Below are 27858 nucleotides of genomic sequence, written 5' to 3'. Positions count from 1 at the left end.
ACACATTCAAAGAACTTGGCAACATAAATGTTGAGGAAAGTCAAGGACAGAGATGCCCTCAAACAGCTCTGACTGGTACACCTTTCTTTGAGAAGTCTGACTTGGTCACAGTTATAAACGGTTTGCTAACTTCTATAATCCAAAATATAGCTATATATTATACCAGTTATTTATCATAACCTCATATTATACCAGTCATGATCCAACTGCATTGACCATCAATTCATTCCCAGGCACAGTTAACACTGCTGGCTTTGACCTTGAAGGTTCTAGTTTGGGAGCAGTGTATTTAATAGAACTATTTACTCCGTTATGAACCTGTGCAGGGCCAATGTTATCCAGCGAGGTCTAGTTCTGTATACAGCCACGGTTTGGGAGGTTTTTGATGAAAAATTATGAAATTCTTTCTATACTCTGATGAGGCATGACTGTAAAATTGTAAACAGGTGACAAAAAAAACAGGTGAGCTGCCATTTAAATGTTTGTGAAAGTTTTATGTTTTTTCCACATGAAAGTGCACAGGACAAGTATAAAGTATACGATATAACTTTCAGTACTCTAGTTCACCACGTGAAATGTAAAAGTCTTGGGCAATTTCAGTACTTTTCTGAAGTTGGCAGACTCTTTTTCTGCTTCCTGACACAAGTCTGTATAAAAAAGTGCAATGGGTTATTGTTGTTAGGATTTGCTGAACTTTGCATTTCTAAGAAAATGTTTCGTTTGAAGAGTACTTTAGTCTTAATGATGTGTTAGTTTTATCATGTCACTGGGAAAAAATATCAAATTGAATGATGATCTCCATCCTACAGGTAACTGTGGACTGTGTTATTCTAAAGGGCAAAGTGTTCTTCAAAAAAAGAAAGAAAAAGAAAAAAATGAGTCAGAAAACCATTAACTTTAATGTTTGGAATGCATGAAATGTGGGGTTGTGGAAGAATGTGCTGCTTGGACTTCAGTTTGTTTCATCCATCATCATGTTGCCAGAAATATTGCTGGCACTTTCATGGATGGGAAGTAGGGAAATTCCTATGGAAGTGTACCAAAACTTCAATTAGTTTCTGAAGGGAAGAATGGTTAATCCTTAGGCTAGGAAACTAATGGCTACTTAGTGATCTGCTACAGGCAATCTTCTGCAAAAAGTATTTGGAAATGGTTATAACATACACTGAATTAGAAGTGGAAGGGAATGTTTTTTCTTTGTAATATTATTGTGTGGTGAACTTCACATAGGAATAATCCTAAAGCAGTCTTCTGACTCTGAGAGGTTCGAACTGTTAGGAAGGTGAGAGAATGCTGGGGGGTTGGTGAACAGGAACAGGAGACAGGGAAGGGGTGTTTAGTGTAAGAACAGGAAAGTACATGTAGGAGAACTGGAGTTCAGATTTCTAGAGAAATACATTGTTCGAGTGTTGTTTACTCAGGACTTGTTTACTCAAGCTTTTTTTTTTCAATATCACTAAATAAACAGCATTGGTCTTTTGTGTCAAAGAAGGCATTTGCATCAGATTCTTTCAACCCATGCTGATGCGGCTTGAACATTCACTTACAAGGGCAAAGAAGAAGACTTAAAAATATCACAACTAGTTATCTATATTAGTTGACTTATTAATCAGGTCCATCAGTGAAAGTGTGTGGGTTTATTTCTTTTGGAATAGGGGAATGCATCGTTCAGCTAAAATCTTTTAAATTTGACCTTCCTCTCACAAATAGGGCAAAGAATGCAGGTATTAGTGTTTTTAATAGCTGCATATCAGAGGATAGCTTCATTTGTCATATTTATTCAGGGGTGAAAAAACCTCTTTCCCCCCAACATTTGGAACTGTAATATATTCTAACCTACAACTGTCTAAGCAGTAGAATGTTGCGATGACAAACCCTCCACCAACCAACTCACTGCTCCCCCATTGGTGGGCAACATTCCATCCATTCTCCTGCCAGCCTTCCCCCAACCCAGGAGCAAGCTTGGCTCTGCCAGGATTACCAACACCCTTTCGGTTTCCTCCACTTTCCTCCAAAAGCCCAGTCCAGCCAACAGGGCAGCAGCACCCTGGCATCCACTGCTCAAACGACCTGCCAACACCCTCCCAATTCCCCACCCCCACCCCAGCAGCCCAGTGTGGCCAGTGGAGCAGCAGCACCTTGGGGCCCACTGCTGTGCCAGCCTGCCAGCACCCTCCCAGTTCCCCCCCCCACCCCAAGCCTTACCTTCCTACCCTCCTCCACCCAAGCCACTCCTTTCCACCCTCCCCCATCCCAAACCTCTTCTTCCCAACCTCCCCCACCCAAGCCACACCTTTCAACCCTCCTGCACTGCAAGCAACTCTTTCCACCCTTCCCCCACCAAAGCTTCACCTTCCCACCCTGTCCCCACCTCAAGATACTCTTTTCCACTCTCCCCACCCTTCCCCCACCCCAAACCACAGACTCAGTATCAAGTAGGGTAGGAAGTGTCATGCCAGGAGGAAGGGGGCTGCTATGGCCCCGGTAAAGCTCATTATGAGGGGAAATGCTTGCTTGTCCCCCTTTGCTAGGGCCCATTGCATCTCCCCCCCCCCCCCGCAGTGGGCTTTGCTGCTAGTTCATAAATAATATTCAAGCCAAAGGAATGGAGTGACATGTGCCATCTATGTTCAGATGTATAATTCTGCAGTACAATAATTTCTTAATGATAGTAGACACATTTAATTGGTGAGGGATGGGTCTGACTCTGAGTGACTATTTCTCAGGTAAAGGTAGTCCCCCTGTGTAAGCACCAGGTCATTTCTGACCCATGGTGTGATGTCACATCATGACATTTACTAGGCAGACTATGTTTACAGGGTGCCACTGTCTTCCCCAGTCATCTATCCTTTAATTGCCAGAAAAGAGGCTATTTGAAATGTTTTCATTTCTGTCCTGTACCGTCGGGCCGCTGTGGTTGTTGCAATGTTGCTGACGGGCAGCAGGAGGCGGCCGAGGGACAGGGAAATCCTGAGGGCAAACTGGCGCGAGCAGCGAAGAGAAACTTCGACGGAGCGTGGCTGATCCCCGCCAGTAGGGCTGTAGGGACTGCGCGGTCAGACGACGCCTCCTGCCCGGGCTCCTCGTCTCGCAGCTCGCCTCGTGGAGACGCTCGCCTGCTCCCACTTCTCCAGCCGCTGCTGAGCTCGTCGCAAGCCGGCTCCATGGCTGCTGCTGTCGCCGCCGCTCCAGCCCCGCGTCGCCCTTGGCTCCCCTGGGCGCTACTCCTGCTCCTGGCCGCGCTGCTCCCCTCCGCTTTCCCAGCTGCACCAGGTACAGTCCCTCCTCTCATTGCTTTGCCCAGATCACATTTCCCCATAAGGGTCATAGTTACTGAGACGGCTCAGAAACAGGGCGCTGAGGAAGGCATGCTCCTGCCATTTCAAACTTTTTCTTTTAACTGGGATTCTCCTGTCTAATGTAATAAACGACTGTTCGCATCCCCTTTCCTCAGTTTTGATCGTATTCGGTGTGCCTTTCCCCCCTTCTTTCGCCATTAATCCTGCCCTGCCCACTTTGTTTGTAAACTCTTAGGGGCAGAGATCTTTTCTAGGCGATGTGCTGTTGCAGCATTTTGTTGGTGTTAAAAATTGGTCGTGTGGCAGTTTTTGCGCATGATATGTGAGACTATAACTCCCGCCTCCGGTGTAATCTTTTTCTGTGTGCGTGAGAAAAAAAAAGAGATGCTAAGAACTGTCTTATAAATGAAAGTGTTTCCCTACTTGAAAAAACAAACAGTGCCTGAATACAGTTTTCCTCTTGGGAATCTTGGTCCTACTTAACAGCCATGAAATGATTCTGCTTGGATTATCTGGGTCCTAAATTTGGTGGATTATGGAGCACACCAGTCCTCCATCTGGAAACCCCCTTGGCTGTGCACTCCCACTGGCCTGATGAGGATTTATCTTGGAAGTTAAGCACACATCAGTTCAGGCAGAAAGTGTGATTGCAGAGGAGAAGGGATTAATATCTGATCAGAAATTTGGATGTAGCAGGTACTGCCATGAACAGTGGAGGGAGAACTTGTGGCAGTGGCCACTGCAAAGAACTGCTTTCCAGGTTTTGGTTTCAGATTTTGTGCCCAATGTCATTTCTCCTCCAGCACCCCCCCCCCCCTTCATATACCCTTTTGCCTTGCAGGAATGGAAGGAGCTGCTGCATGTGTTGCTACAAGTTAAACTTGCAGCCAAGTGCTGGAATTCCTGAAAGCAAAGCTTGCCCACAGGGCAGTTCCTTGACAGCAATAGTTGATGTAATTGTCAGGATGAAGGTCTGAAGACTGTAGTTCAAGCAAGTTCCATTGCATTCAGTGAGGCATATTTCCAAGAGAGTAAGTGTCAGCTCATGGGGCCAGGGCTAGAAAATAATTTTGGAAAACCTTCCTCGAGATCTATTTCTTTTGGAAATGTGTAGCAGAACATAGGTTTCTAGGGAGTGACTGCTGGAGCTCTATAGTATAATGTGGAATGTCCTGTTCAGAGAGTCTATGGCTAAAACACCTGTAACTCTTTCAAAGATCTTTTCTTCCTTCCTCCCGCCTCCTGATGCTTTTCTGGAATCGGGTTTGTTTATTGTGGCTTGCAAACTCCTGTTGCATTTTCCACTGTTCCCCCTCCCTTCTACCCCCCCCCTCCCATTCACCCTGTGGCCTATAAATCATTCCAGAGATGGAATGTTTTAACTGAATAGGCTTAGGTCTGGAGCCACATTAACACAGGATTTATGGTGTATAGATGGGAGGATCAAAGATAAAATACTTTGAGCAAAATCTATCAGATGAGTTTCATCTTTGCTTTGGACAGCAGACGTTGTGGAGCTTAGGAGTCTGGTTAATCGGCTCTGTGTAAAATATTTGCTGACATCAGTCCATCATCATTTCAACACAGTGGTTTAGAAAAGATAGACAATTAGGGACTCCTCCCAGTGAAAGGACATTCAGCCTGACTTCGGCTGGCCGTTGTCTCTGTTGTGCTTAAGGCTCTTCTGTGTTGTGTTGGTTGCTCTAAAGCCAATCCTGCACCATCACTGATGATAATGTAAGTGCTTCATTCATTTCCTTTTGAGAGTAGATGGTTAATCCTCCACTGACTACTTCATTGCAGCTCGTCAGGCTTGATTGTCCTCACAGTTTTTAAAGCACAACCAAATGGCTGAGACTGGTCTATGGAGGCCGGCGGATGAGCCGTGTTGCAGGAGGTGGAACTGGAGTGCTACCTGGCCTTTTAGCTGTGGTTCTGAGACTGACCTCATGCTCAAATAAACCCCAAATGGTGCTATCCTAAGTTCAGGACGCTTGACTTCAGTGGACTTGAAATGGTGTAACCCTGCTTAGTATGACACTGTTCTTTGTCCAGTCCTGGTATTGGAACAGCAGAGGGCCAGTGGCATTCAGCACTGCACCAGAGCATATGTTGCTGCCTGTGCAGTCATGTGAGACTGGGAAAATTACATGAACAGTCACCTCACCCGCACACACTATGTATACCCTATATAGCAATGTTCCTTTGCTCGTATGATTTTAACTGTACAACTATTAAAGGTAAAGGCAGCCTCCTGTGAAAGCTGACTCATGGGGTGACATCACATCCTGTTTACAAGGCAGACCACGCGGACATTAGAAAAATTTTCACAGAAATTTTCTGAGCCAAACCAAACTTTTGGAAATTGGAATAATTTCCATGTGCTTCTGACCCCACATGCAATCACCATTTCATTGTGATAATAAATTAATCCACATGACTATGTAGGTATTTTAATGTTGAATGGAAGCATTCACAGAAATCTGTTTTCTGTGCTTGGGTGTCATCTACAAATGGAAGTGTCATTAGTCTCCTCCACCCACCTTCCCAGTGAAATGTTGTTTATAGCCAACATTGCTGCCATTTTTTTCTGGCAGGGCTTCTGTGCCTTTAACTATTATAGAACAGACAAAAAGGTGAGCACATGCCATCTTTTCTAGTATGCAGATGCAGTGGTGAAGAAAGCTGCCCTCGTGAATTGCTGCCCTTTCAACAATAGCTAGGGCCAAACTATCTGCAGTCATGGGGTTCAATAAACCAGTCCTTTTCAATTTATTTTTTATAAAATGGATGCAACATCTCCAGTGTTATTCTGGCTACCACATTGTGTACTGACTGAACCCTCTGAACAGTCTTCAAAAGCAGGCCAGGTGTAGCACATCATAGTGATCGATCCTGAACTGTATTGGCACATCTTTGGGTATTATGCCAGTGTGGTTGAAGCACCCGATTATGACCTGGGAGACCCTGGTTCGAACCCCCACTCTGTCATGGAAACTTACTGGGTGGCGTTTGACCAGTCACTTTCTCTGAACTCATCCTTTCTTACAGGGCTGTTGGTGAGGATAAAATGGAGGCTAGGAGTACAAGGCACAGGTTCTGTCTTGGATGATATTTGGATGGGAGATCACCAAGGCAGTCCAGGGTTGCTCCACAGAGTCAGGCAATGGCAAGCCACTTCTAAATGTCTCTTGCCTTGAAAACTCTACTGGGTTGTTATAAGTCAGCTGTGACTAAATGGCACTTTACACACACTCACAGTGTCACCAACAGAATCCTCCTCCAGCTCTTAGTGCTAGAGGGGGTGAGGGAAAGCCAGCACATGAGCACTGCCAGTAAAAAAAAAAATCTAACTGAGAAAGAGGTTGGGGGTGGGAGAAGCTTTTTTTTTTACACAGGCCATGATGTCATTTAACATGTGCGTTGATGGTGATTGTTAATGAAGGAAGTTCTGCTGCACTTATTCATGGCAAAGAGCAGCACATGGTGTGTACCACTCATTAAAGTATCTCCGGCTCTTGGATTTATCTTCATACCAGGAAGCTCCATCCCACACTCATCCCCGACTGCTTTTGTTTCAGGGGCTCCTTTTCCTGTATCTGACAAAGTTCAAGAGACTGTTCTCTGTGCTGGAACAACATTACGTAGTTTGACAGTGCCGTACAGTTTGGCTGTTGCAGCTCTTCTGTTTCCTCTCTGGGAAATACATTTTTTTTGGTGGGAATGGAAAGCAGTAGCTACTGTGGCGAGCAGTGGCGCGGGGAATAGAGATTAGTGTCATTGGTTTTTTAACATTGAAACATTGACTGACTGTTGCAGAGCAAGGCTGCTCAAGTGAGAGAGGGGCTCCAGTCATGGGCTTGAGTAAAATCAGTGGCATATATGAAGGTTGCATGCATGGTCCTGATGGTCTTAATTCATGGGCATGCTGGGCAGTTTGCCTGGGGGGGCCATGAGCATAGGGGCTCCACGCTAATCTATGTATGTGACTTGCTGTTAATTCATAAATAAATACTATACTATATTGAACAATACATATTTATGATTGGAAAATGCATGTTTAGCATATATTTTACCAAAGATAATGAACAGTATTGATGTTAATTTTTAGGATAACCAGTGAACATTGGCATTCTCCTCTGATTTAGTTTCATGGTTGCTTCTGCATATCTAATATGCTATATAATGTGAGTGGTTGTGAAGGTAGGGGCCCCAGTGCACTGCTTTGGGGCCCTATAATACTGTTAAGATGGCCCTGGGTACTGAAGAGTTTGTAACTTTTTTTAAAAAAATAGTGTGTTTATAACCTCTAAAAAGATAGGTTTGGAAGTATACGCTGGTATCTTTTGCCTTTCAGAGCGATAATTTTCTGGAGGGGTAATTTTCATCTGGGAATGGTGGCCTAAGGGGAAGAACTGAAAACATTAGAAGACACACTTAGATGTGTTTAATTATTTAGAAAAAAATATGCTACCTATTCAGAGACCTACTCAGTGTGGCTAAGAACTAAAACACATGAAAACAAACAAGAAACAGCATTTTAAAAACAAGCATAAAAACAAATTATTAAACGTAGAAGTCAGTCCTTATTTTAGAGCAGGCTACCACAAAGACTGTGAGAGGTCCATTCCTTAGTGAAAAGACTGGGGAAAAATGTTTTGGACTTGTACCTAAGAGAAATTTGGGTAGGCTCAAGGGGAAAGACATTCTGAAAATTAGGTGTCACCACCGAAAAAGCCCTGATTCCCATTCAGGAGTTGACAACTGGCAAGAGATGGAAGGGATGGGGATTGGGGGAATGATATTGTGCCTGGAAATGATGAGATACAGTGCTCTAGACATCATTGAGTTTTGTTGAAATCACTTCCCGGTATTTGTCAGAAGGTGCGCTGCACCATTGGTGTGATGTCACTTTTTCAGCCATCCCCCCCGCCCCTGCTCTCCATCCCACCTAGTGTCAATGGATAATGAAAAGGGAGGCTGGGAAATTTCCCTATTCCTATGTCATGTCTAGTTTAGTTACTGTATGTTACTTGGGAGATGGATGACTGCACCATCCAATCATTTTCTTTATTTTTAAAAATGAAATGCAGGCAGTTGATCATGGGAAAAACAAATATTGTGTAGTTTGTATATATGTGTGTAACCTGGCAACTTGTTTTTCCAAACAAAATACCCTCCCACCACTGTTTGTCTCATGGGAGAAAATTACAAGTGCTGTACAATGAGAAATTTGACCTTAAGGGATTGTAATGTAGAGGTCCTATTTTAAGAGCCCCTTTCCAGCCAGGATCAAATAAGTGTTAGCTGCTGATCTTACTGCACTCTCCCCTGACTTTTCTTATTGTGCTTTTCCTCTGTAGAAAGTAATGTGTGAACTTGTGCTTTTTGTACCTGGAATCTCTGTCAATTCACCACCTGTTACCCAGTCTGACTAATGGTATGTTTGAAATCTCATGAGGTGTACAGATTAGCTTGGTTTGACACTGAAGCATCTATTTGGGGCATATCATGGTGAGTGTGGAGGAACACGTATAAGGTTGGGACTCATTTTCTTCTGAAGAGTCCTGTTGGATTAGTCCAGTGGTCCGTCTAGTTCAGCATCCTGTCTTACACAGTGGCCAGCCAGGTTCTCCGGAGGGCCAATGTCAGGGCACAGAGGCTGAGGCCTTCACCTGATGTTGTCCTCTGGCACTGGGATTCAGAGGTTTATTACCTCTGAATGTGGAGGTTCCCTTCAGTCACCATGACTATTAGTAATTAATAGACCTATCCTCCATGAATGTGTCTAATCCCCTTTTAAAACCAACTATCCTACATTCTCTATGAACAAATTCTACCTTTTAATTCCATATATACTCGCATATAAGTCAAAATTTTCAGCACATTTTTTGTGCTGAAAAAGCCCCCCTCGACTTATACGCGAGTCAGGTGTTTTTAAAAAATATTTTAGGGTTTTTACTTTGTCGGCTGCCAGGGGCGCAGTTTTTAGGCTAGCAGCACCAAAATTTCAGGGATTTTTCAAGGGACTCTCCTGATGATACCACCCAAGGTTGGTAAAGTTTGGTTCAGGGGGTCCAAAGTTATGGACCCCCAAAGGGGGTGCCCCATCCCCCATTGTTTCCAAGGAGCTAATAGTAGATGGGGCTACATTTTGAGGGTCCATAACTTTGGACCCATTGAACCAAACTTCACCAAACCTGGGTGGTATCATCAGGATAATCTCTTGCTGCTACCAGCCAGGTTTGGTGATGTTTGGTTTAGGGGGTCCAAAATTATGAACCCCTAACAGGGGTGCCCCGTTCCCCCATTGTTTCCAATGGGAGCTAATAGTAGATGGGGCTACATTTTGAGGGTCCATAACTTTGGACCCCCTGAACCAAACTTCACCAAACCTGGGTGGTATCATCAGGACGATCTCCTAAAGATACTCTGAAACGTTGGTATTGCTGACATAAACGTTCTTCCCCTGACCAAAAATCCAGTTTTGAAGGATTTTAACTCTTGTGTTTTAGCTTGGTTGCTGATTGAGCTAAGTTTTTTTGTACTTTTAAAGTTATTGTTGATACCATATTGTTTTTGTTGACCCTCTTTTCCACTTACAGAGCTAGTTCACTGTTTTTCTTTGAAATATTCAAAAACAGTTAACCTACTGATGCCTCAATTAATGTAATTTTATTGGTATTTTATTGGTATAGCTGCATATTTGTGACCCTTAGAGAATTGCAGCACAAGGCTTTGAAACTTCATAGCTACAAATGGAAGAAGTAAAAAAAAAAGGAAGACCACAAAATGGCATTCAGGAAGTATTTTGAGGAGTGCGGAAAAAACAGGGATTTTGAAAATGTTTGCAAAACGTTTTCAGGGACTTGTGTGGAATAGGCCCAGATCTTGTTCTTTGAACGTCTCTGAAGCACAGGGGCATTATTTGAAAGTAGGCTTTTTGGAGATAATATTTAATAATCTCCAGGCATTGAGAGGAGAAAGGTATGGAAACCCTAGCGTGGCAAACTTAAGGTGACCTCTGGTGAACCATGGTTGTTCAATGAATAGAACTCAAGATGGAGACCTGGGTGCTGGTTCCACTTTTTGGGCCCATCACTACAGCCCTGTTCAGACGTTTCTTTGTGATATTCTGATCTCTGCAAGTTCTGAACAGAGTCCTGTGTGCCTACAAGCATATGCACATAGACTCTTCCAGGTGGTTGGGAAACCTGAAAAAATAAAACACACATGTACAAAGCTTATATATACTTGTGCGCATGTTGGGCTTTATTCAGACCTTCCACTGAATGCACCGAGATTGGGAACAGGGCCAGCAGGTGTCATCCTCCTTCCTTCAGCAAAGGCATGCCTGGACAGGCCAGAATCTCTGGCTTGGAGCTTAATTCTTGCTTCCATTTCTGCAGTGCTGAACTCAGGTGCAGAGGCAGCACTCTCCTGAGGAGCGTCCTTGACCTCTTCCAGGTGCTTTCTGATCAATTGGAAGACATTACTCTTGCATTAGTGGATGGCTCCTACCACCAGCAGAATTCTCTCCACAATGGAGGACAGCACTGTGGAAATAAAAGAAGGGGTTAAGAGCCAAGTCCTTGTCAACTTCCTAATAGTCAGTTAATTAACAGATTGTTGCAAGGTCTGTTGTGCAGATGAATTATGTTCATCCAACATCTCTTCCAGCAATATTGTTCATTGTCCCTGTGACAAGCCAAGGACTCATTTTCCAAGGATGGAAACCTATGCAGTAACAATTTGTTGTGCACATGATATGGATTGCTGGGAACTTGAACTGTCTGTTCGCTCAGTCTCCAAGTCACAGGTCATATTAGCTAACCATGAATGTTGGTTGGATGTTGATGGGGGCTTATGAGCAACAGCTCCCCAAAAGCTCATTTGGAAAAAGCTCTAGACTCAAATATTTAAGTCAGGATTTGATCCCCTCTCTTCAGAGTGGAATGCTTTTGGGGGAGATTTTTGCTTCTGGACATTCTGGCTTTTGTGCAAAGGCATCAGAAGAGGTCCTGTATATGGAATGATGTAGAAATCTGGACTAATAAATGCTTGCAGTTATATATCCTCAGGGAGAACAACTAGAAAACATCCAGTATCAAAACGAGGTCTGTTAAATGTATTTATTTATTTATTTGTTTGTTTGTTTATTAGATTTTTATCCCACTCTTCATGACACAGCAGGCTCAGGGTGGCTTCCAACATTGTTTATCAACAGCAAATACTGTTTCCTAAGGAGTTAAGCAAAAACTTGAGGCTTAGGTTTTGTGTACCCCAGAAATGAAGGGTATTAATTTCAAAACCAATTGTGTCAACCTGTTCTAGGAAGAAACATTTATTTGATATTCTTTCAGACTTTGGTATTACGGCAGTTTAAAATGGAATTGGATAACTTTATTTTCCACCACAAAATATGTTTGTAATCCCTGCACTTGATAAAAAAAAAATGCTCATGTGAGCCTATGATTACATAGTTGTGGTATCAGGCTTAGTGAGAATAGCTTCAATACTGCACTGCCATGCCTGTGCAAGTTCCATAAATTTTAGTTGGATTTAACCATATATGAGTTTAGTAAGTGTCACGTCCTAGTACTTTCTTTTGTAGAATGAGTGATTTACACATTAGTAGCTGAAAGGTCACTGGTAGGATTGCTAAGTTTTGTTTGACTGAACTAATACCACTTCTACGAGTTAGGCTAAAGGGGTGGAATCAAGGCACATGGAGGTGGGGTCCAGTACATGACTATTTGAGGGCAGAGCCTTCAATATCTAGTGAGCCACAGGGGGAGCTAAGGGAGAAGCTGACAGGTTGTGGGAGGAACCTGGAAGGATCTAGAGTTTTACTGGCTTTTCAGTTCAATTCTGGGTTATCTAATAGATGGTGATTGGTCAGATCAGTAAATATGAATAATCAGTCTGACTTTGCTCCCTTTCAGGCCAAATGGTTTGATAAATGTACTATATAAGAATGAGAGGGTTCAGGGCCACCCAACGGTTACTGCACATTAATGTTAAAACCTAATCATGCTAAAACTGTACAAATATAACAATGGTTTTTTAAACAAGAAATTGAATTTAAGTTTACTTAAGTCAAACAGTATTTTTCTTCATGCTCAATCAGCGTTTTTTGTACAACTAGTAAGCTCACATATGGGCACTTGTTGATTCCAATTATATTACTATTTATGTAACTTTCTTTTTGCCTGGGCTGAAAATGTGTAATTCATCACATGGTATTTCAGAGTGAATGCTTATGCTGAACATTCTGATCACACAACCTTTATTGGTATATGAACAGTATAGAAACACATGGTCCAATGATAATGCACAATCAAGGTTTAGATTCTCAGAATCTGTAAGAACTTTGCCACCTTTTCCATTAGAACAGGATTTTGGATTTGAGAGGGGAAAAGTACCTTATTTTCCTCAAAGAATCCCTTCCATGCATGCATGTATGTATGTATGTATGTATGTATGTATGTATGTATGTATGTATGTATGTATGTATGTATGTATGTATGTATTTATTTATTTATTTATTTATTTATATTAGATTTGTACCCCGCCCTTCCCCTAGGGGTTCACTTAATTAAAGGTGTATTAAGAAATTTGTCCTGAATATCAGTATAGAAAATATAATATTAAAAAGTTGTATAGTTTCTATACAGCACAGGTCTGTCTATATGAAGGATTTTTTGGAATCTTCCAATGAGTAAAGCTGAGCATTCTTGTTTTCAATATTGCTGTTTTTTTAATTTCCAAAAATTATGTAGTCTTTCCATGTCAACCTTCTTGAGAAGTGGAATGTGCCCGTGGTACCCCTAGGGTAGTGGTATAGTTGCAGAATTGAAACAGGAAGGTTCATCTTCTGTATCATTGGCTGCAGAGGCATAGCTCCGGTGGGGGAGGGTACACGCAATGCACCGGGCGTGCCCCCTGTGAGGGTGTGGCAGGGGCGTTCTGGGTATGTGGAGTAGGTGTTGTGGTGGACGACACACCAGTGCACCGGGTGCTTTTCCCTCTTGCTATACCTCTGATTGGCTGTGCCAAAGCAGGGATTTCCCAGGGCAGGGAGGAGAATGATTAGAGAGCGGGCAAGGCCTTCAAGGTGGAAGAAGTGTGCTTTCCCCAGAAGTATTAATTGTGTGCGTGACTGGGGCAGGGGCAAGATTTAATAAAACTTTATTCCACACTAACTTGTAAAGTCTTTTTGGAGCTTTGGAAAATAACCCTGCCTGAAACATGTTGCAGCTCATACTTGTAATTAGTGGGACTAATTACATTGTGTAAAGATAAGCAGATACTGAACCTATAAGGATGAGGCTGTTGCTTCACTCTGAACTTTGTTGTTTTGATTTATAGTGGGCTTTATGCAAAGCGACAAAATGTGTGAGAATACGCAGAGAAATGTTCCAGACACAAAGGATTTGACAAGGGAATATTGCCCTTACGCAGCCACTAGGTGTCTCAGACTTAACATCGACATGACTGAACAATCTGTTAAACCTTGTCTTCGAGTACAAGCTTCACTTATTTGAATATTAAGCAGGATTGTCTGCCAAAGGGTAGTATTCCAAGCTTTCAGACCCTCCTTAAATGTCCCCTTCCATCGGAAAGGTCAACATTCAGAATTCTAAGAACAACATTATATCCAAATGTGTCATATTTGGACCTTTGATTAAAAAAAAAAACCTTTTCCTGAAAATAATCCATATTCTAGCCCCTTATGTGAAAACATCTGAAAACTGACATTGGAAAAGTGCACTATTTAGATGGAATTAATTAGAACTTAATCTCTCAAAATGCATTCTGAAGTAGGCAAAGATCAGAGCGAACATGAAATGGGCACGGTCCAGGTGGCTTTAGCTTGGTGGCAGAGTTTGCCCATATAGTGTCCCAAGTTCAAGTGTTGTCAATTCCAACTAAAGATGGATCTGGTATTAGTAAAGGCCTTGGCACATGCTGCCTGTAAGAAAAGACAGTACTGGGCAAAGGAACTGGTCTGGTATAAGATTGCTTCATTAATTTATTAAATGAAAGCTTTTAAAACTTTAATTAAAGTCTGTGGCATGATTGATTTCCATGTTGTATTTGTTAGCATGTCATGTTTTCTTAACTTCATTATCCAATCACATCAGACTTGCTCTGGGATATTCACTGGGGGGTATACTTGCAGTGAGGCAGTGATGGGCTGTTTCCAACCAATGACCCCCTTCTCCAAGGAGAACTGGAACACGTGAAGAGGTGCCTGCAGGACTAGGAGCACGTTTAGCAAAATCATATGTAGTTCAGACCAGTATGTGTTATTAACAGTTTGTGTCTTATGGAAACAGAGAAAAGGATTTTATATTTACCTTTTTAAGGGGCATCTTTATAGTCTCCTGATTTGTCTGTGACGTTGCTTATAAAGAAGGAGGTTTAATAGTGAACTGACATATCCAAGGTTCCTGCCCTTGGCAAAGCTGCATCTGTAGAACCTCATGATTTTTTGCTGATGTATCAGATGTCATCAGTGTGAAAGGCAGGGCTGAGACAGACATTTGATTTTCTTTTTATCTTTTTTTTTACTAAGAGCATATTAAAACTTGAATTTGTGTTCCTTAACTTTTTTTTTTGTCTGGGAGAATTTTGGCAGTACCCAGTGGAAATTTAAACATTCACTTTAGAGATGGAATGGAAAGACTTTACATAAACATATGAGTCTTTTTGGATTAAAAAAATATTGTTACAACACATGGTGGAAGAATCATCTCAGTAGTTGGGTCTTATTGTAACCCAGAATGCACCCTGAGTGTATAAATACCTGTTTTTATATTTCATGAAAGCTTTAAGATAAGAATAAACATTGTATTTTGAAAAAATCATGAGCATTGAGTTTGATTCTGACAGCTTATTTATATGTATAAACTAGCAGCTCATTGTAGATCCTAGCAAAGGGTGGGAGATGAAGCATTTTCCCCTTCAGTGGACTTTACTTGGGCCTTAGCAACCCCTCCCCCACTCCTGGTGTGATGCTGTCCAGCTACCTGATCATGAGTCTGTGGCTTGGGGGGTGGGAGAGGTCAGAAAGATGTGGCTTGGTGTCAGAGGCATAGCTAGGGGAAATGGAGCTTGGTGCAAAATCTGAGTTTTGCTCCCCCCCATGTTCGTTTGTGTTTTTTTGTATTCTTTTACTGTTTTTCCAGACTGCAGGGGGTGCAGTTTTTAAATTAGCAGCATAAAAATTTCAAGGTATCTTTAGGAGACTCCTGATGATACCAGCCAGGTTTGGTGAAGTTTGGTTCAGGGGGTCCAAAGTTATGGACCCTCAAAGGTGTAGCCCCCATCTCCTATTAGCTCCCATTGGAAACAATGGGGGATGGGGGCACCCCTTTGGGAGTCTATAACTTTGGATCCCATGAACCAAACCTCACCTAACTTGGATGGTATCATCAGGAGAGTCCCCCGAAAGCTCCCTGAAATTTTGGTGCTGCTAGCCTGAAATCTGCACCCCCTGCAGGCCAAAAACGGAAAAACACTAAAAAATACAACCCCCCTGACAATTTTATGCCCCCCTCCCCTTGTAGCCTCTGCTTTAAATCCTTAGTCACTGCAATATGATACTTTAAATCTATATTCCCTCAGGCAAGTGTTAAGAGCTGTTTTGCTTTTTGCACTTTCATGATGGCATTAAAAGGTTTACTTAATCAGCCTGCATAGTGTAGTGGTTAAGAGCAGGTGGATTCTAATCTGGAGAACCGGGTTTGATTCCCCACTCCTCCAGCTGAGTGGCAGAGGCTTATCTGGTGAACCAGATGTGTTTCTGCACTCCTACATTTCTGCTGGGTGACCTTGGGCCAGTCACAGTTCTCTCAGGACTCTCTCAGCCCCACCTACCTCACAAAGTGTCTGTTCTAGGGAAAGGAGCTTGACAGCCACCTTTAGTGTCTTTGCAGGACAGAAAGGTGGGGTATTAATCCAAACCATGGACATAGGTAAGGGGGGGTTCTCGGGTTTGAACCCCCCCATTCATGTCCGAAGCTCCGCCCACCCGTTTGTGGGTTTTAAAAACATTTTAGTGCTTTTTTGGTTTTTGGCCTGCAGGGGGAGCATTGTTTGGGATAGCAGTACCAAACTTTCAGGGATTGTTTGGGGGACTCTCCTGATGATACCACCTGGGTTTGGTGAGGTTTGGTTCAGGGGGTCCAAAGTTATGGACTCCCAAAGGGTGTACCCCATCTTCCATTGTTTCCAATGGGAGCTAATAGAAGATGGGGGCTACACATTTGAGGGTCCATAACTTTGAACCCCCTGAACCAAACTTCACCAAACCTGGGATGTATTATAAGGAGAGTCTCTTATTGATACCACCCAGGTTTTGTGAAGTTTGGTCTAGGGAGTCCAAAGCTATGGACTCTCAAAGGGGGTGCCCCCATCCCCCATTGTTTCCAATGGGAGCTAATAGAAGATGAAGGCTACATCTTTGAGGGTCCATAACTTTGGACATCCTGAACCAAACTTCACCAAACCTGGGATGTATTATAAGGAGAGTCTCTTGTTGATACCACCCAGGTTTTGTAAAGTTTGGTTCAGGGAGTCCAAAGCTATGGACTCTCAAAAGGGGTGCCCCCATCCCCCATTGAGGATTTAAAGGGAGAATCTGAGGTCCTCAGTTTAGAAGAAGAAGAAGAGTTTGGATTTATATCCCCCTTTCTCTCCTGTAGGAGACTCAAAGGGGCTTACAATCTCCTTGCCCTTGCTCCCTCACAACAAACACCCTGTGAGGTGGGTGGGGCTGAGAGAGCTCCAAAAAGCTGTGACTAGCCCAAGATCACCCAGCTGGCGTGTGTGGAAGTGCACAGGCTAATCACAGTTCCACAGATGGCCTCCACAGCTCAAGTGGTAGCAGGGAATCAAACCTGGTTCCTCCAGATTAGAATGCACCTTCTCTTAGCTACTATGCCACATTGAAAGTGATGCTGTTTCAGGGTGGGAAATAATCCACCCCAAAACAGCATTACTTTCAATGTTGTTTAACTAGGGACCCCAGATTCTCTCATTAAGGTGGATTTAAAATGAGAATTTGGGCTCTCTAGTTTAAACACCCGTGAAAGTGATGCTGTTTGGGGGTGGATTCCAGCATCACAGTGATGGCTACCTTGGCGGAGGGAGAGCACAAAAAAACCAGGCTCCATTTTCACAGTTGGACCTCTTATGCACCAGGCTCCATTTTCCCTCTATGCCTCTGCCCAGAGGGGAGGGGCAGGGCAGGGGAGTGTGCCATCCCCGACCTCGGAGAGCTGCTTTTATAAGCGCTAGGCCAGGGGCGGGGCTTGGGGAGGCATGGCCATGCCCTAGGGGTGGGAGGGGGTGTGGCCCCACCCCTGAACCCCCCCCCATAAAAAATCTATACCTACGTCCCTGATCCAAACTATTCTTCTTCTTCTGTGAAACACCAGTGGGATATGGAAAATTGCCTGGAGGCATCCTGCTATACAGGTAGGAAACCTCCCCACCCTTCCCCCTTCACCCTAATAAGTCTGAAGCAACATTTTCTTAGGTACACAGTTGGACCTCTTAATTCCCACCCAACAAGGGCAGGCTCACCTGTAAGACTGCAGAGAGCCTGGCTGGCCTTCCTCCCATGACTCCTCCGCCCAGCTCTTCTCTGCAAGTGCCGATTTCATCACCAGAGCCAGGACATTCATGCTCGGGGGCAGCCAGCTAGACAGGTGCCTGCTTGGAAGGGGGCAGGGAAGATCAGCGCACGAGCCACTTATTTTGGAGAGGTGGGTTATAGACTTCCATACGGCCCCTCCTCTCCACCAACCCACCCACTCCCACGATTGATGGGTCATTTGGGAATCAGCCTGAGGATGGGTTGGATTTGGGCCTTCAAAGTCCAGATTTGAAATCTGCTCTAACTCCACACATCTACAGACAGGGGCGTATTGCCCAGGGAGACATATGGGGTCAAATGTCCCGGGGCTGCGGCCATTTAGTTGCATGGAATTGCCAGTCTAGGGAAGTGATGGTCTCTCCCTCACTGGCATCATCAAGCAGCGGCTAGATGAACGCTTGTCCGGGATCCTGCATTGAGCAAGGGGATGGACTAGATGGCCTCTATGGTAACCTTCCAATCCCATGATTGTAGGATTGTAATGCTGTATGGAGAGAGAGGCCTCCTGACCATAAACCCGAGGGATCTCTTTGACACCAGTTAGGGGTCGGGGGGGGGGGGGTCTTACCTGGACTTGGGCATGCTGGAATCAGGTTCAGTGGGAGATCCTGAAACTGATGGGTAAGTGGCTCCAAACAACCAGCCCAACCGCTGCCCTTTCGCAGGGGTATTTCCAGCCTCCGACTTTCCATCTGCCCCCTGGGCACCAGCCTCTCCAGTGCCAGATGGGTTCGTCTCCGGCTTCCACTCCGCAGCAATTCCCGGGGAGCTCTCTGTCTCACTGGCGGGGGTCTTTGTCAGCATTTCCGGAATGCTTTCTCTGGGGCTGGGCACTTCCAAACCCACGACGGTTCTCCCCGTTCCCATGCGGGCCTCTTTGATGGCTTCCTCTAGTGCCTTCCGCAGCTTGGTCCAGCGGGCGAAAGGTAAGCCCTCCGGGTTAGAGGAGGAGGGGGAGGAGTCAGCGTAGGTCCCCGCGGCCTGGTTCAGCCGTTCCCACCAGCTGCTTTGCTTCTCTTCAGTCCCTGTGGGGTCGGGCAGGGGGCCAGGCTCCACCTTATGGGGGGTCTCGCTGCCCCAGAGCGTGTGCGTGAGATGATCCCCCCATTGCAGCAGTCTCTGGGTCAGACTAACCCCTACTTGAGGCATGTGCAGAGGGCTAGATTGGGCCAAGGGCTCTTCTGTCAGGCTGGGGACGGCGCCTGGGTGCCTAGCCGAGTGCAGGTAGTTAGGCCCGTAAATGAACAGGTTGCATTTCTGAGAATGCCACCTTGAAAGTCCTGGACTTCAACCTGTTACCTAGCAGCCTAAATTTAGCTTCCAGAACCTCCCGGCTACCTTTCCCAATGTTGTTGTTGCCAATATGGACCACAACTGCTGACTCCACCCCACCTGTCTCCAGCCCACCGCACCTATATACCTGTGGAATGTCCAGGGTGGGTGACCGGACCATTTGCATTGGTTCACAAGTGTTAAGGGTGCAATTTGCAAATGTGATTTGCACGTGTTAAGTGGAATCCACGCATTTTAGCACTGAAGTTGCACAATCAATTAGCGAGGGCATTTGCATAGCAGTTGCTTGGCACTGCTTTACTGCTCTGACAAAAAGAACGGACTCCAGAGGATTAGAAGACCCGATGCAGAACATACTGCGTGGTGCTCCTTTTGTGAACAATCTGCTTACCTTTCCTTTGCTCCCTAAGCTGCACGGTAGCTCGGTCGGCATCCGCCCCCCAAGTATGGCCTGCGCTCAGAGGCGTAGCTAGGGAAAATGGAGCCCAGGGCAAAATCTGAGTTTTGCCCCCCCCCCCCAATATGGGCAGCGTCCCTCTCCCGCCACGACATTTAAACAACATTGAAAGTGACGCTGTTTCAAGGTAGATTCCCCACCCCCACCCCCAAACAGCATCATTTTCAATGTTGGTTATTGTGGGTTTTCTGGGCTGCATGGCTGTGGGCTGGTAGATCTTGTTCCTAATGTTTTGCCTGCATCTGTGGCTGGCATCTTCAGAGGTGTATCACAGAGAGAAATTTGTTACACACTGTGTCCAGACTTCTCTTATAACAGACTTTTCTCTGTGATACACCTCTGTGTATCTCTGTGATACACCTCTGTGATACGCCACAGATGCAGGCGAAACGTTAGGAACAAAATCTACCAGACCACGGCCACACAGCCTGTAAAACCCACAACAACCAGTTGAATCTGGTTGTGAAAGCCTTCAACAATACTTTCAATGTTTTTTTAATCTAGGGAGCCCAGATTCTCTCTTTCAATCCACTCCAAAGGGGGTGGATTTAAAGAGAGATCCTGGGGAAAATTTGAGGGTGCCTGTCAGGGGAGCAATGTTTAAGCTAACAGTACCAAAATTTTAGGTTATCTCCAGGAGACTCTCCTGATGAAACTACCCATGTTTAGTGAAGTTTGGTTTAGAGGGTCCAAAGTTATGGACCCTCAAAAGGGTAGCCCCATCTACCATTAGCTCCCATTGGAAACAATGAGGGATGGGGTACCCCTTTTGGGGGTCCATAACTTTGGACCCCCTGAACCAAACTTCACCAAACGTTGGTGGTATCAACAGGAGAGTCACCTGACGATAGCCTGAAATTGTGGTGCCGCTAGCCTAAAAACTGCGCCCCCTGCAGGCCAAAAATGAAACAAATAAAAAAACACAGAAAAGCCACAAACGAACCTGCAATTTTTGCGCCCGCCTATATCTGTGCATTTCATTTTTTCTGCCTAAGTGTAGCAACTTACATTTATCTCTGTTGAAATTCATTTTGTTTGTTTTGGCCCATTTCTCTAGTCTGTCCAGATCATTTGAATTCTGACTCTGTCCTCTGGGGTATTAGCTAGCCCTCCTATTTTTGTGTCATCTGAAAATTTGATTAGCATGCCCTCTATTCCGTCATCCAAGTCATTGGTAAAAATATTGAATAGCACTGGGCCCAGGACAGAACCCTGTGGCACCCCACTAGTCACTTCTCTCCAGCATGAAGATGAGCCATTGATGAGCACCCTTTGAGTTCGGTCAGTCAACCAATCACAAATCCATCTAATAGTAGCATTGTCTAGTCCACATTTCACTAACTTACTTGTGAGAATTTTATGGGGCACCTTGTCAAAAGCTTTACTAAAATCGAGGTATGCTACATTCACAGCATTTCCTTCATCTACCATGATGAAAAAAATTCCAACTAATTCAATCTATAAAGATGAAAACAACAACATTTTAATGAGTTGGGTCCACTTGTTTTTCCTCCATTCACATAGCAAATGTGGGAAACATCTGTTTAAGATTTCATAGGTCCCGATTCAATTTTGGATTACAGAAGAAAATAAGAAGAGATTGGATTTATACCCCACCTTTCTCTTCTCTAAGGAGTCTCAAAACAGCTTACAAACTCATTTCCCTTCCTCTCCCCACAACATACATTTTGTGAGGTAGGTGGGGCTGGGAGAGTTCTGAAAGAACTGTGACTAGTCCAAGGTCACCCAGCAGGCTTCAGGTGTAGGAACAAATCCAGTTCACCAGCTAAGAGTCCACTGCTCATATGGAGGAATGGGGAAATCACACCCAGCTCTCCATGTTAGAGTCCACCACTCTTTATCACTATACCAGCAGGAGAGGGGAGGGGGAATAAACCCAGAGATAGTTACTATCCCCCTTTTGCAGCTGCATGCACACAGAACACTGCATGTGCACCTCCAAAGATGAGCATGTAACTCACCCTCACACCATTTCTGCTCCAGAGGCACTGGGACCTAAGTTGTTGGAAAACAACTCAGTAGGTTGGCTCTAAGATATGAACATTCAGAGGATTGGTGCTGCTGGAAATTGCACTTAGACAGGGAAATGTATTCACCACCATGACCCTTCCTCCATATCTGTCGAGTTTTTGTCATTGCCGAGCTAAGAAATCAAATCAAGAACCCTTGTGGACACAGCTAAACTATTCCTGTTCATTTCATCCAACTCCCCTCCCCCACCAAAAAAAGCACCCCTGATTGGAATAAGTGCCAATAAGTGAAGGAACCACTGCCTCCACCAAGAACTGTATTTTTGGGCAAATCAGAGCTGCAGTAACACATAATAATCATTACTGCAGCAGTCCCTTGTCAGTTTCTTCCTGCAAAAGCAACTTCCCTTGTCAATTTCACTCCTAACTGTGGCCACATTGTATCTTCACCTGTATCATCACAAATTCAAGATGGAATTGGCAAAGCTGATACAATGGGTCAGGCTTGTGCCTGTGCCCTAATGTTATGTCGTAGCCTGCCCACATGCACAAAAGGGACCCTGCTTGTTTGTATTTCTGCCTGAATGTTCCACTCCAAGTTCCATATGAAACTGAGAAATCTGCTCCCAACCCTACTTGTGTGTCTCTCTGCCTGAATGTTACATCACTAGTTCAACATGACAAAGAGATTTTCCCCCCAAAAAATTCCTTTCAAAAATGAAGGAGGGGGAAGAGAAAACAGATGAAGGGGAAGTTGGACAACTGCGTGGGCCATGGATAAGGACCAGGTGTTTGATGAGACAGAGAAATAAAGACCTTTTCAACATGATCACACACTCAAGGAAATCTGGCTTGGAAACAGATTTAAAAAATATCACAGTAAAAGTGCTTGGGGAAACAACAAAGGGAAAATGAAGGGGAAAAACATTTCTGGAACCAGACAGAGGAAAAAGTGTTGCATTTGGTGGCAAGATGCATTGTAAATAAGTTGTGCAGAGCAGTCACTGTGAATTCTATATGCAGCTACTATGTTGCATTCAAATCTGATTCATCAGTGTATTACAACTATGGTTGCCAACTGTGTATGTGTGAAAAGTGCTGTCAAATCTCAGGGTGACCCCAGCAAGGGACTTTCAAGACAAGTGAGAAACAGAGGTGCTTTGTCATTGTCATCCTCTGCAGAGTCTTCCTTGATGGTCTCCCTTCCAAGTATCACCCCTGCTTAGCATCTGAGACTGGGCTATACTAGGGGTCTGCAACCCACGGCTCTGGAGCTGCATGCGGCTCTTATACTGTGGCTCTGTGTGGCCTGGAGATTGGAGGGTAGCGTGGGTGTGTCCCTCCAGCCCTCCAGCCCAGTGCTGGAAGGAAAAGTGAGTGGAGGTGCCAAACTGGAGGTGGCTCTGTGCAGAGCTGCCTCTCCAGCTTGGTAGATCTTCAGGGCTGTAAAAAATGGGTCCAAATGGCTCTTTGGGTGGTAAAGGTTGCCAACCCCTGGTCTATACCATGCCACCTGTCAAGACCTGGTTGTTCAGTCTTGGCCTGAGTGTCCAGGTGGGAGCAGGGAATATGGCATCTGGGCCCACTCTGGCTGTTCTCAGCCTGCCCACTTTTGATTTCTTATCTCTGCTGCTTTGGTTAGGTATGCTTGCTTCAAAGCAACCTTCAGACAGGATCTTCTGAGGGAGTGGTTATCTGGTCTTGGGTGGGGGAGGTGCACAGCTGTGCCTGCTTGTGAGAAACTGTTGCTGGCAAATTGGACCTAAGGGGAGGGACTGCTGTAATTTATGTGGGAACTTTCCTACCTGAATTCAGGCTGGACAATGACCCTTTTCCAGTGTAGATCTATACAGATTCTCTGCCAATAAAGAAGATTTCGGTCACACTTGAGTCTACTTTATTGAGAGTTCTAGAAGACGCAACACCACTTTCCCTCTCGTTTCCCCAAATTCATCTTGTTTTATGCTGTTAATTTCACCATTCTGATTACATCCAGATCCCTTCTTTACTAGACTCATGTTTTTCATTCCAGTATTTTGCTGGTGTAACCAGATTTAGTCTTGCTGCTTGCATAGCTATATGGAGCATTTTTCATGATTCAGTAGAAAAATTTCAGCTGGTACTTCAAAAACAACATCTGAAATTACTTTCTATGAATTTTGGGTTCTAATACAAACCTGCTACATATGGAGAAATTTTCTTGAGGACAGTATCAGCATTTATCCTGAGAACTATAACACCTGCAACAATCATCCTCAAAAGTCTCACCTCTGCTGCAGGACTCTTGACCTGATTTGACTTGTGATCTTGATCTCATGGAAATCCAAAGGATTATCTGCTGGTCAAAGACCGAGGACCTGCATTGGTTGGGTGGGGGTGAGCTAGCTTCAGTTTAATGAGGAGAGAATTGTCTTTCCTTCAACATGCAATTTTGGTGGCTCTGGAAAAGAGTATATGTTTATTCAGGTTTTTATTTGGCTTTTAGTTAGTGTTTGGGATTAGTTTATGGAAGAAAGCTTGTTTCAGTTGAGGGCCTGCCATTCCTTACTTGTGTGTACCAATTCTGTGTTAAAAGAGCAACCCTGAACCTGGGAAGAATCCTGGTAGTTGATGAATTAGATTCCAGTGAAACCTAGTCAGCTGTCTGGAGAAAGAGAATCAAATCTCTCCTTAGGGTGTTTTTTCTTTAACACCAACTGAGGCTCAGCTACAAAGTGATTTTTCAAACTGGGGAAGGCTCTTAACCGATGGGGTGAAGTTGAGAGCCAGGCCCTTTCTGCATGGGCCATTTAGACAACATTGCTACCGCTGCTGCTGCAGCAACGCCCCCCCCCCCCCCCGGCGGTTTTGGAAAACGCTGACTTCCATCCGGCGCTGTGTGATCACCACTGAGTGGAAGGCACTGTTTTTTGGACCTCTGCTTTTGTTATTAAAACTTACCTTCCCTCCCTGCGTAGCTCCATGGGGACGAGGAGACACACCTCCTGTCCTCTGGCCCCTGGGGTGTTGCCAGGGCCATGGGGGTGTGTCCCCTCATCCTGATGAAGTGACACAGGAAGACGGGGTAAGTTTTAAAAGCAAAAGCTCGTGCAGAGGCGTGGGGGCGCCGGGGCCAAAAGTGCACACCTGTGCGAATGGTCCCAGGCCGGCATCGGTGTCATGTACACCGGAGCTCCAGCGCTCCCAGGGCCTGTGCAGAAATGGGCGCAGTTTCACTTTATATACTGAAGCATTTCTACACAAGATCCTTACCCTGTTAAGTGCTTTACGTACTGTTAAGTAAACATTTGTTGTTCATCTCCATCTGTGTCTTGTCTGTCAAGTCACTTATTTATGAAAAAAGGATTTCTATTTACCTTTTAAATAGTTTAGTAGTTTCCTAAATAAGATACTTCTAGGGAGCCCATCACTTAGCCTACACACTACCAAAACGTGTGTCCTCCTTTTTACCTGATTGTGGGTGGTTAGGGTTTTAAGAATCCATAGGAGAGAACAGAGTGCAGGACTGGACATTTTTCAGTCCACAGGGTACTTACCGCAGAGTTCCCCCTCTCCTCTATAGCCACTGCGATACTATTGTCAGATACCATTACTGAACCAACTAGAAACTGATCACAATGAATAACTCTGTTAATCTGTAGAAGTAGAAAATAACAAGAATCTAGTACCACCTTAAAGACTAGTAGAATTCCTGACAGGGAATTCCTGACAGCTTTCGTGAATCATTTTGAAACAGTTTTCTCTCCGTTGTGGGCTAATGTAGAATAACAAACCCTTGGTACATATAAACTGCAGCATTGTTTGGTCTATTTTATAACCAAGATTACCAATCTCTTATCTGAAAAGGGTTAGTCTGGTGTTATCTAACTATTCCCCATACTTTTCTTTCCTGTCATAATATCTCTTCTAGGGTTGCCAGGTACCCCTGGTGACCAGTGAGGGGGTGTAGGGGGTGCGATTTGCTAGCTGCAAATGGAGGGAGGTTGATGCACCAAGATTGTTTCTTGAAGTGATGTCATCAGGTTGCTAATCACTGTGGGGTTGCGAAGAGAGAATCAATTTTGGTTGCCAGAGTGCCTAACAGAAAAATCCTTTTTCTCTCTCATGAGTTTACAAGCGTTGAAAAAGCAGGTGTTACTGATTGGAGATTGGATTCCAAGGTCGTCAGCTCATTAGTGAATGTGAGATCATCCTCATTATTCCATCCAGCTGTAACTGATAAAGGGTAATTGGACAACTTTCAGTTTAGGAAGGTGGGAGGAGAGAAATTTGCTCTTTGTCGGTAGTGTTCTGACCGAAGCTTAACCTTATTGGTCAATTGTTCATTATTAGATATGGCCAGCTGGACCATAAATTAGTTATATCAGTGTTAACAATTATCTTTTCAATGTATTGTCGAAGGCTTTCGCGGCCGGAATCACTGGGGTGCTGTGTGGTTTCCAGGCTGCATGGCCATGTTCTACCAGCATTTTACCTTTTCTTTTCCTTTTCCTTTTCCTTTTCCTCCTTTGTCTAAGCTTTGCCCCTGTTCTGCTTAAAGACTGTATTGGACATGTACTGAAGATATCTAGTACCTTTCTGTATGCAGGTATTTCTTTCTTGCACCTTTGATTTTGTGTTCACTGTTATGTTTTTATATCTTTGTTTTATAACCTTTCTTTAATAAGATTTTTTTAAAATACAGTTTTTGTCCAGAGTTCTGGTTCAGAGCCAATGGCTCAGTGTTGCTACCACCCTGAAGGGCAGACTGGGTCTTCGACAGGGGTACTCTGGTATTTGTAAAAAAAACTCCTCTATGATAGAAGCTGTTTTGACCATAGAGTTTTGCCCACATACAGAGCATTCCCATGCATGTCAGTGAAGTGATGATGATACTTTTGGAAGTGACATCAGCGTGTCGGCTCTGGCCTCTCTTTGCCCCCCTTTGCAGTTAGGTACTGCTTGTTGAATGAAGGGCGGGGGGGTTGAAGTGGAGAAAACCCCTGCCATGATCAGGGGAATGGCAACCCTAATGCTTTCCTTTTGAGAACCTTTACAATAGCTGAGCCAAGTGCCTTCCATCCCCCAGTATTTTTCCCAGAACACTTAAAAAAAGGAAACAGCATGTTAATACCTAGTCAGCACTGCTTTCCCTCAGTATTAAGATTTCCAACAAGTTCTTGTCTGATTCTCTAGTATATGGCTTGCCCTTTAACAGTGGTCCACCCATCTTCTGTGTATCACATAACAACACTGCAGACAAATTCAATGGAGCTATCTTCTCACCCTACCCATTGCACAATAATGAAGTGCAGACTTAAAACCATACTGTTACAAATACCCGCAACTTACATATCCACTAAAGAATAAAATATCATTTGCCTAAAACATCATCCAATATGTGACTACTAAAAGCCTGTCCAAGCAATAAAGTCTTATAATATTTTTGAAAGATTGGAACATGGAATGGAATTCTGGTACCATGCCTTCACACCCACTCAACGTTTACAATTTATTTCAGAGCACCTAGATACAGTTCTTCAAAGACAACATTCTTCAATAAATATTTCACTTTCTGAAGGGCTTACCTTATTTTGGATAGTAGGTATTTTATTGAAAGGTTTTGGTATGGTATACTTTGTATCATATGAGTTTATGCTTTATTCCATAATAAATCAACAGTGAAGTACTTTGAGAATTGAAACAGTGGCTTGATGTAAACCATATGCTTCAGAGTCTGGGGTAGAGTATTTTGTGCTGGTTAAAGCAGAAAACCCCAGTTAATGACCTGTGAGTTTATAGAGTTGAGAACCCACCTGATAAGTTGAAATGTAGTTATATGTTTCTTAATCCAATTGTATCTGAAGGAACAGTGCCTCCAATTAAATCTCACTGACTCCTTCTGACATTTCAAAATTTGCATTGTTTCAATAAAAACCATGTGTGTAATACAGATTGTGGTGTTGATTATATGGGTATGAATGTCCTGAACGAAGGTCTGCTTAGGAATGGAAACATACATCTTGAAGTGATCCACAAACCACTTATTTGCAGTGCTTTGGCAGACACCCCAGTTCCAAAATGTGTTTACTTGGAGGTAAGTCTTTAATTTCAGTAGAACTGCCAAGAAAATGATTTTGTGTAATGGAAGTCATTTACAATTGATTGCTT

At 44.0% G+C, this 27858-nt stretch overlaps 1 protein-coding gene across 1 annotated transcript in view; it reads left to right on the top strand.

Annotated features, from left to right (window-relative positions):
* Positions 1–3050: 3050 nt before the first annotated feature.
* The window catches only part of FNDC1 (fibronectin type III domain containing 1), a 108749-nt gene continuing 83941 nt past the window's right edge, over positions 3051–27858 (top strand). Inside the window, exon 1 of the mRNA XM_048487933.1 lies at positions 3051–3273. Within this exon, the coding sequence (XP_048343890.1) occupies positions 3165–3273 (109 nt within the window). The 5' untranslated portion in view covers positions 3051–3164. The remainder of the gene's footprint in view (positions 3274–27858) is intronic.

This window comes from Sphaerodactylus townsendi, linkage group LG01 (assembly GCF_021028975.2).
Source record: "Sphaerodactylus townsendi isolate TG3544 linkage group LG01, MPM_Stown_v2.3, whole genome shotgun sequence".
Lineage (NCBI taxonomy): Eukaryota > Metazoa > Chordata > Lepidosauria > Squamata > Sphaerodactylidae > Sphaerodactylus > Sphaerodactylus townsendi.
Note: the sequence above shows the minus strand (reverse complement) of the source record. Positions and strands in the feature narration are given on the sequence as shown.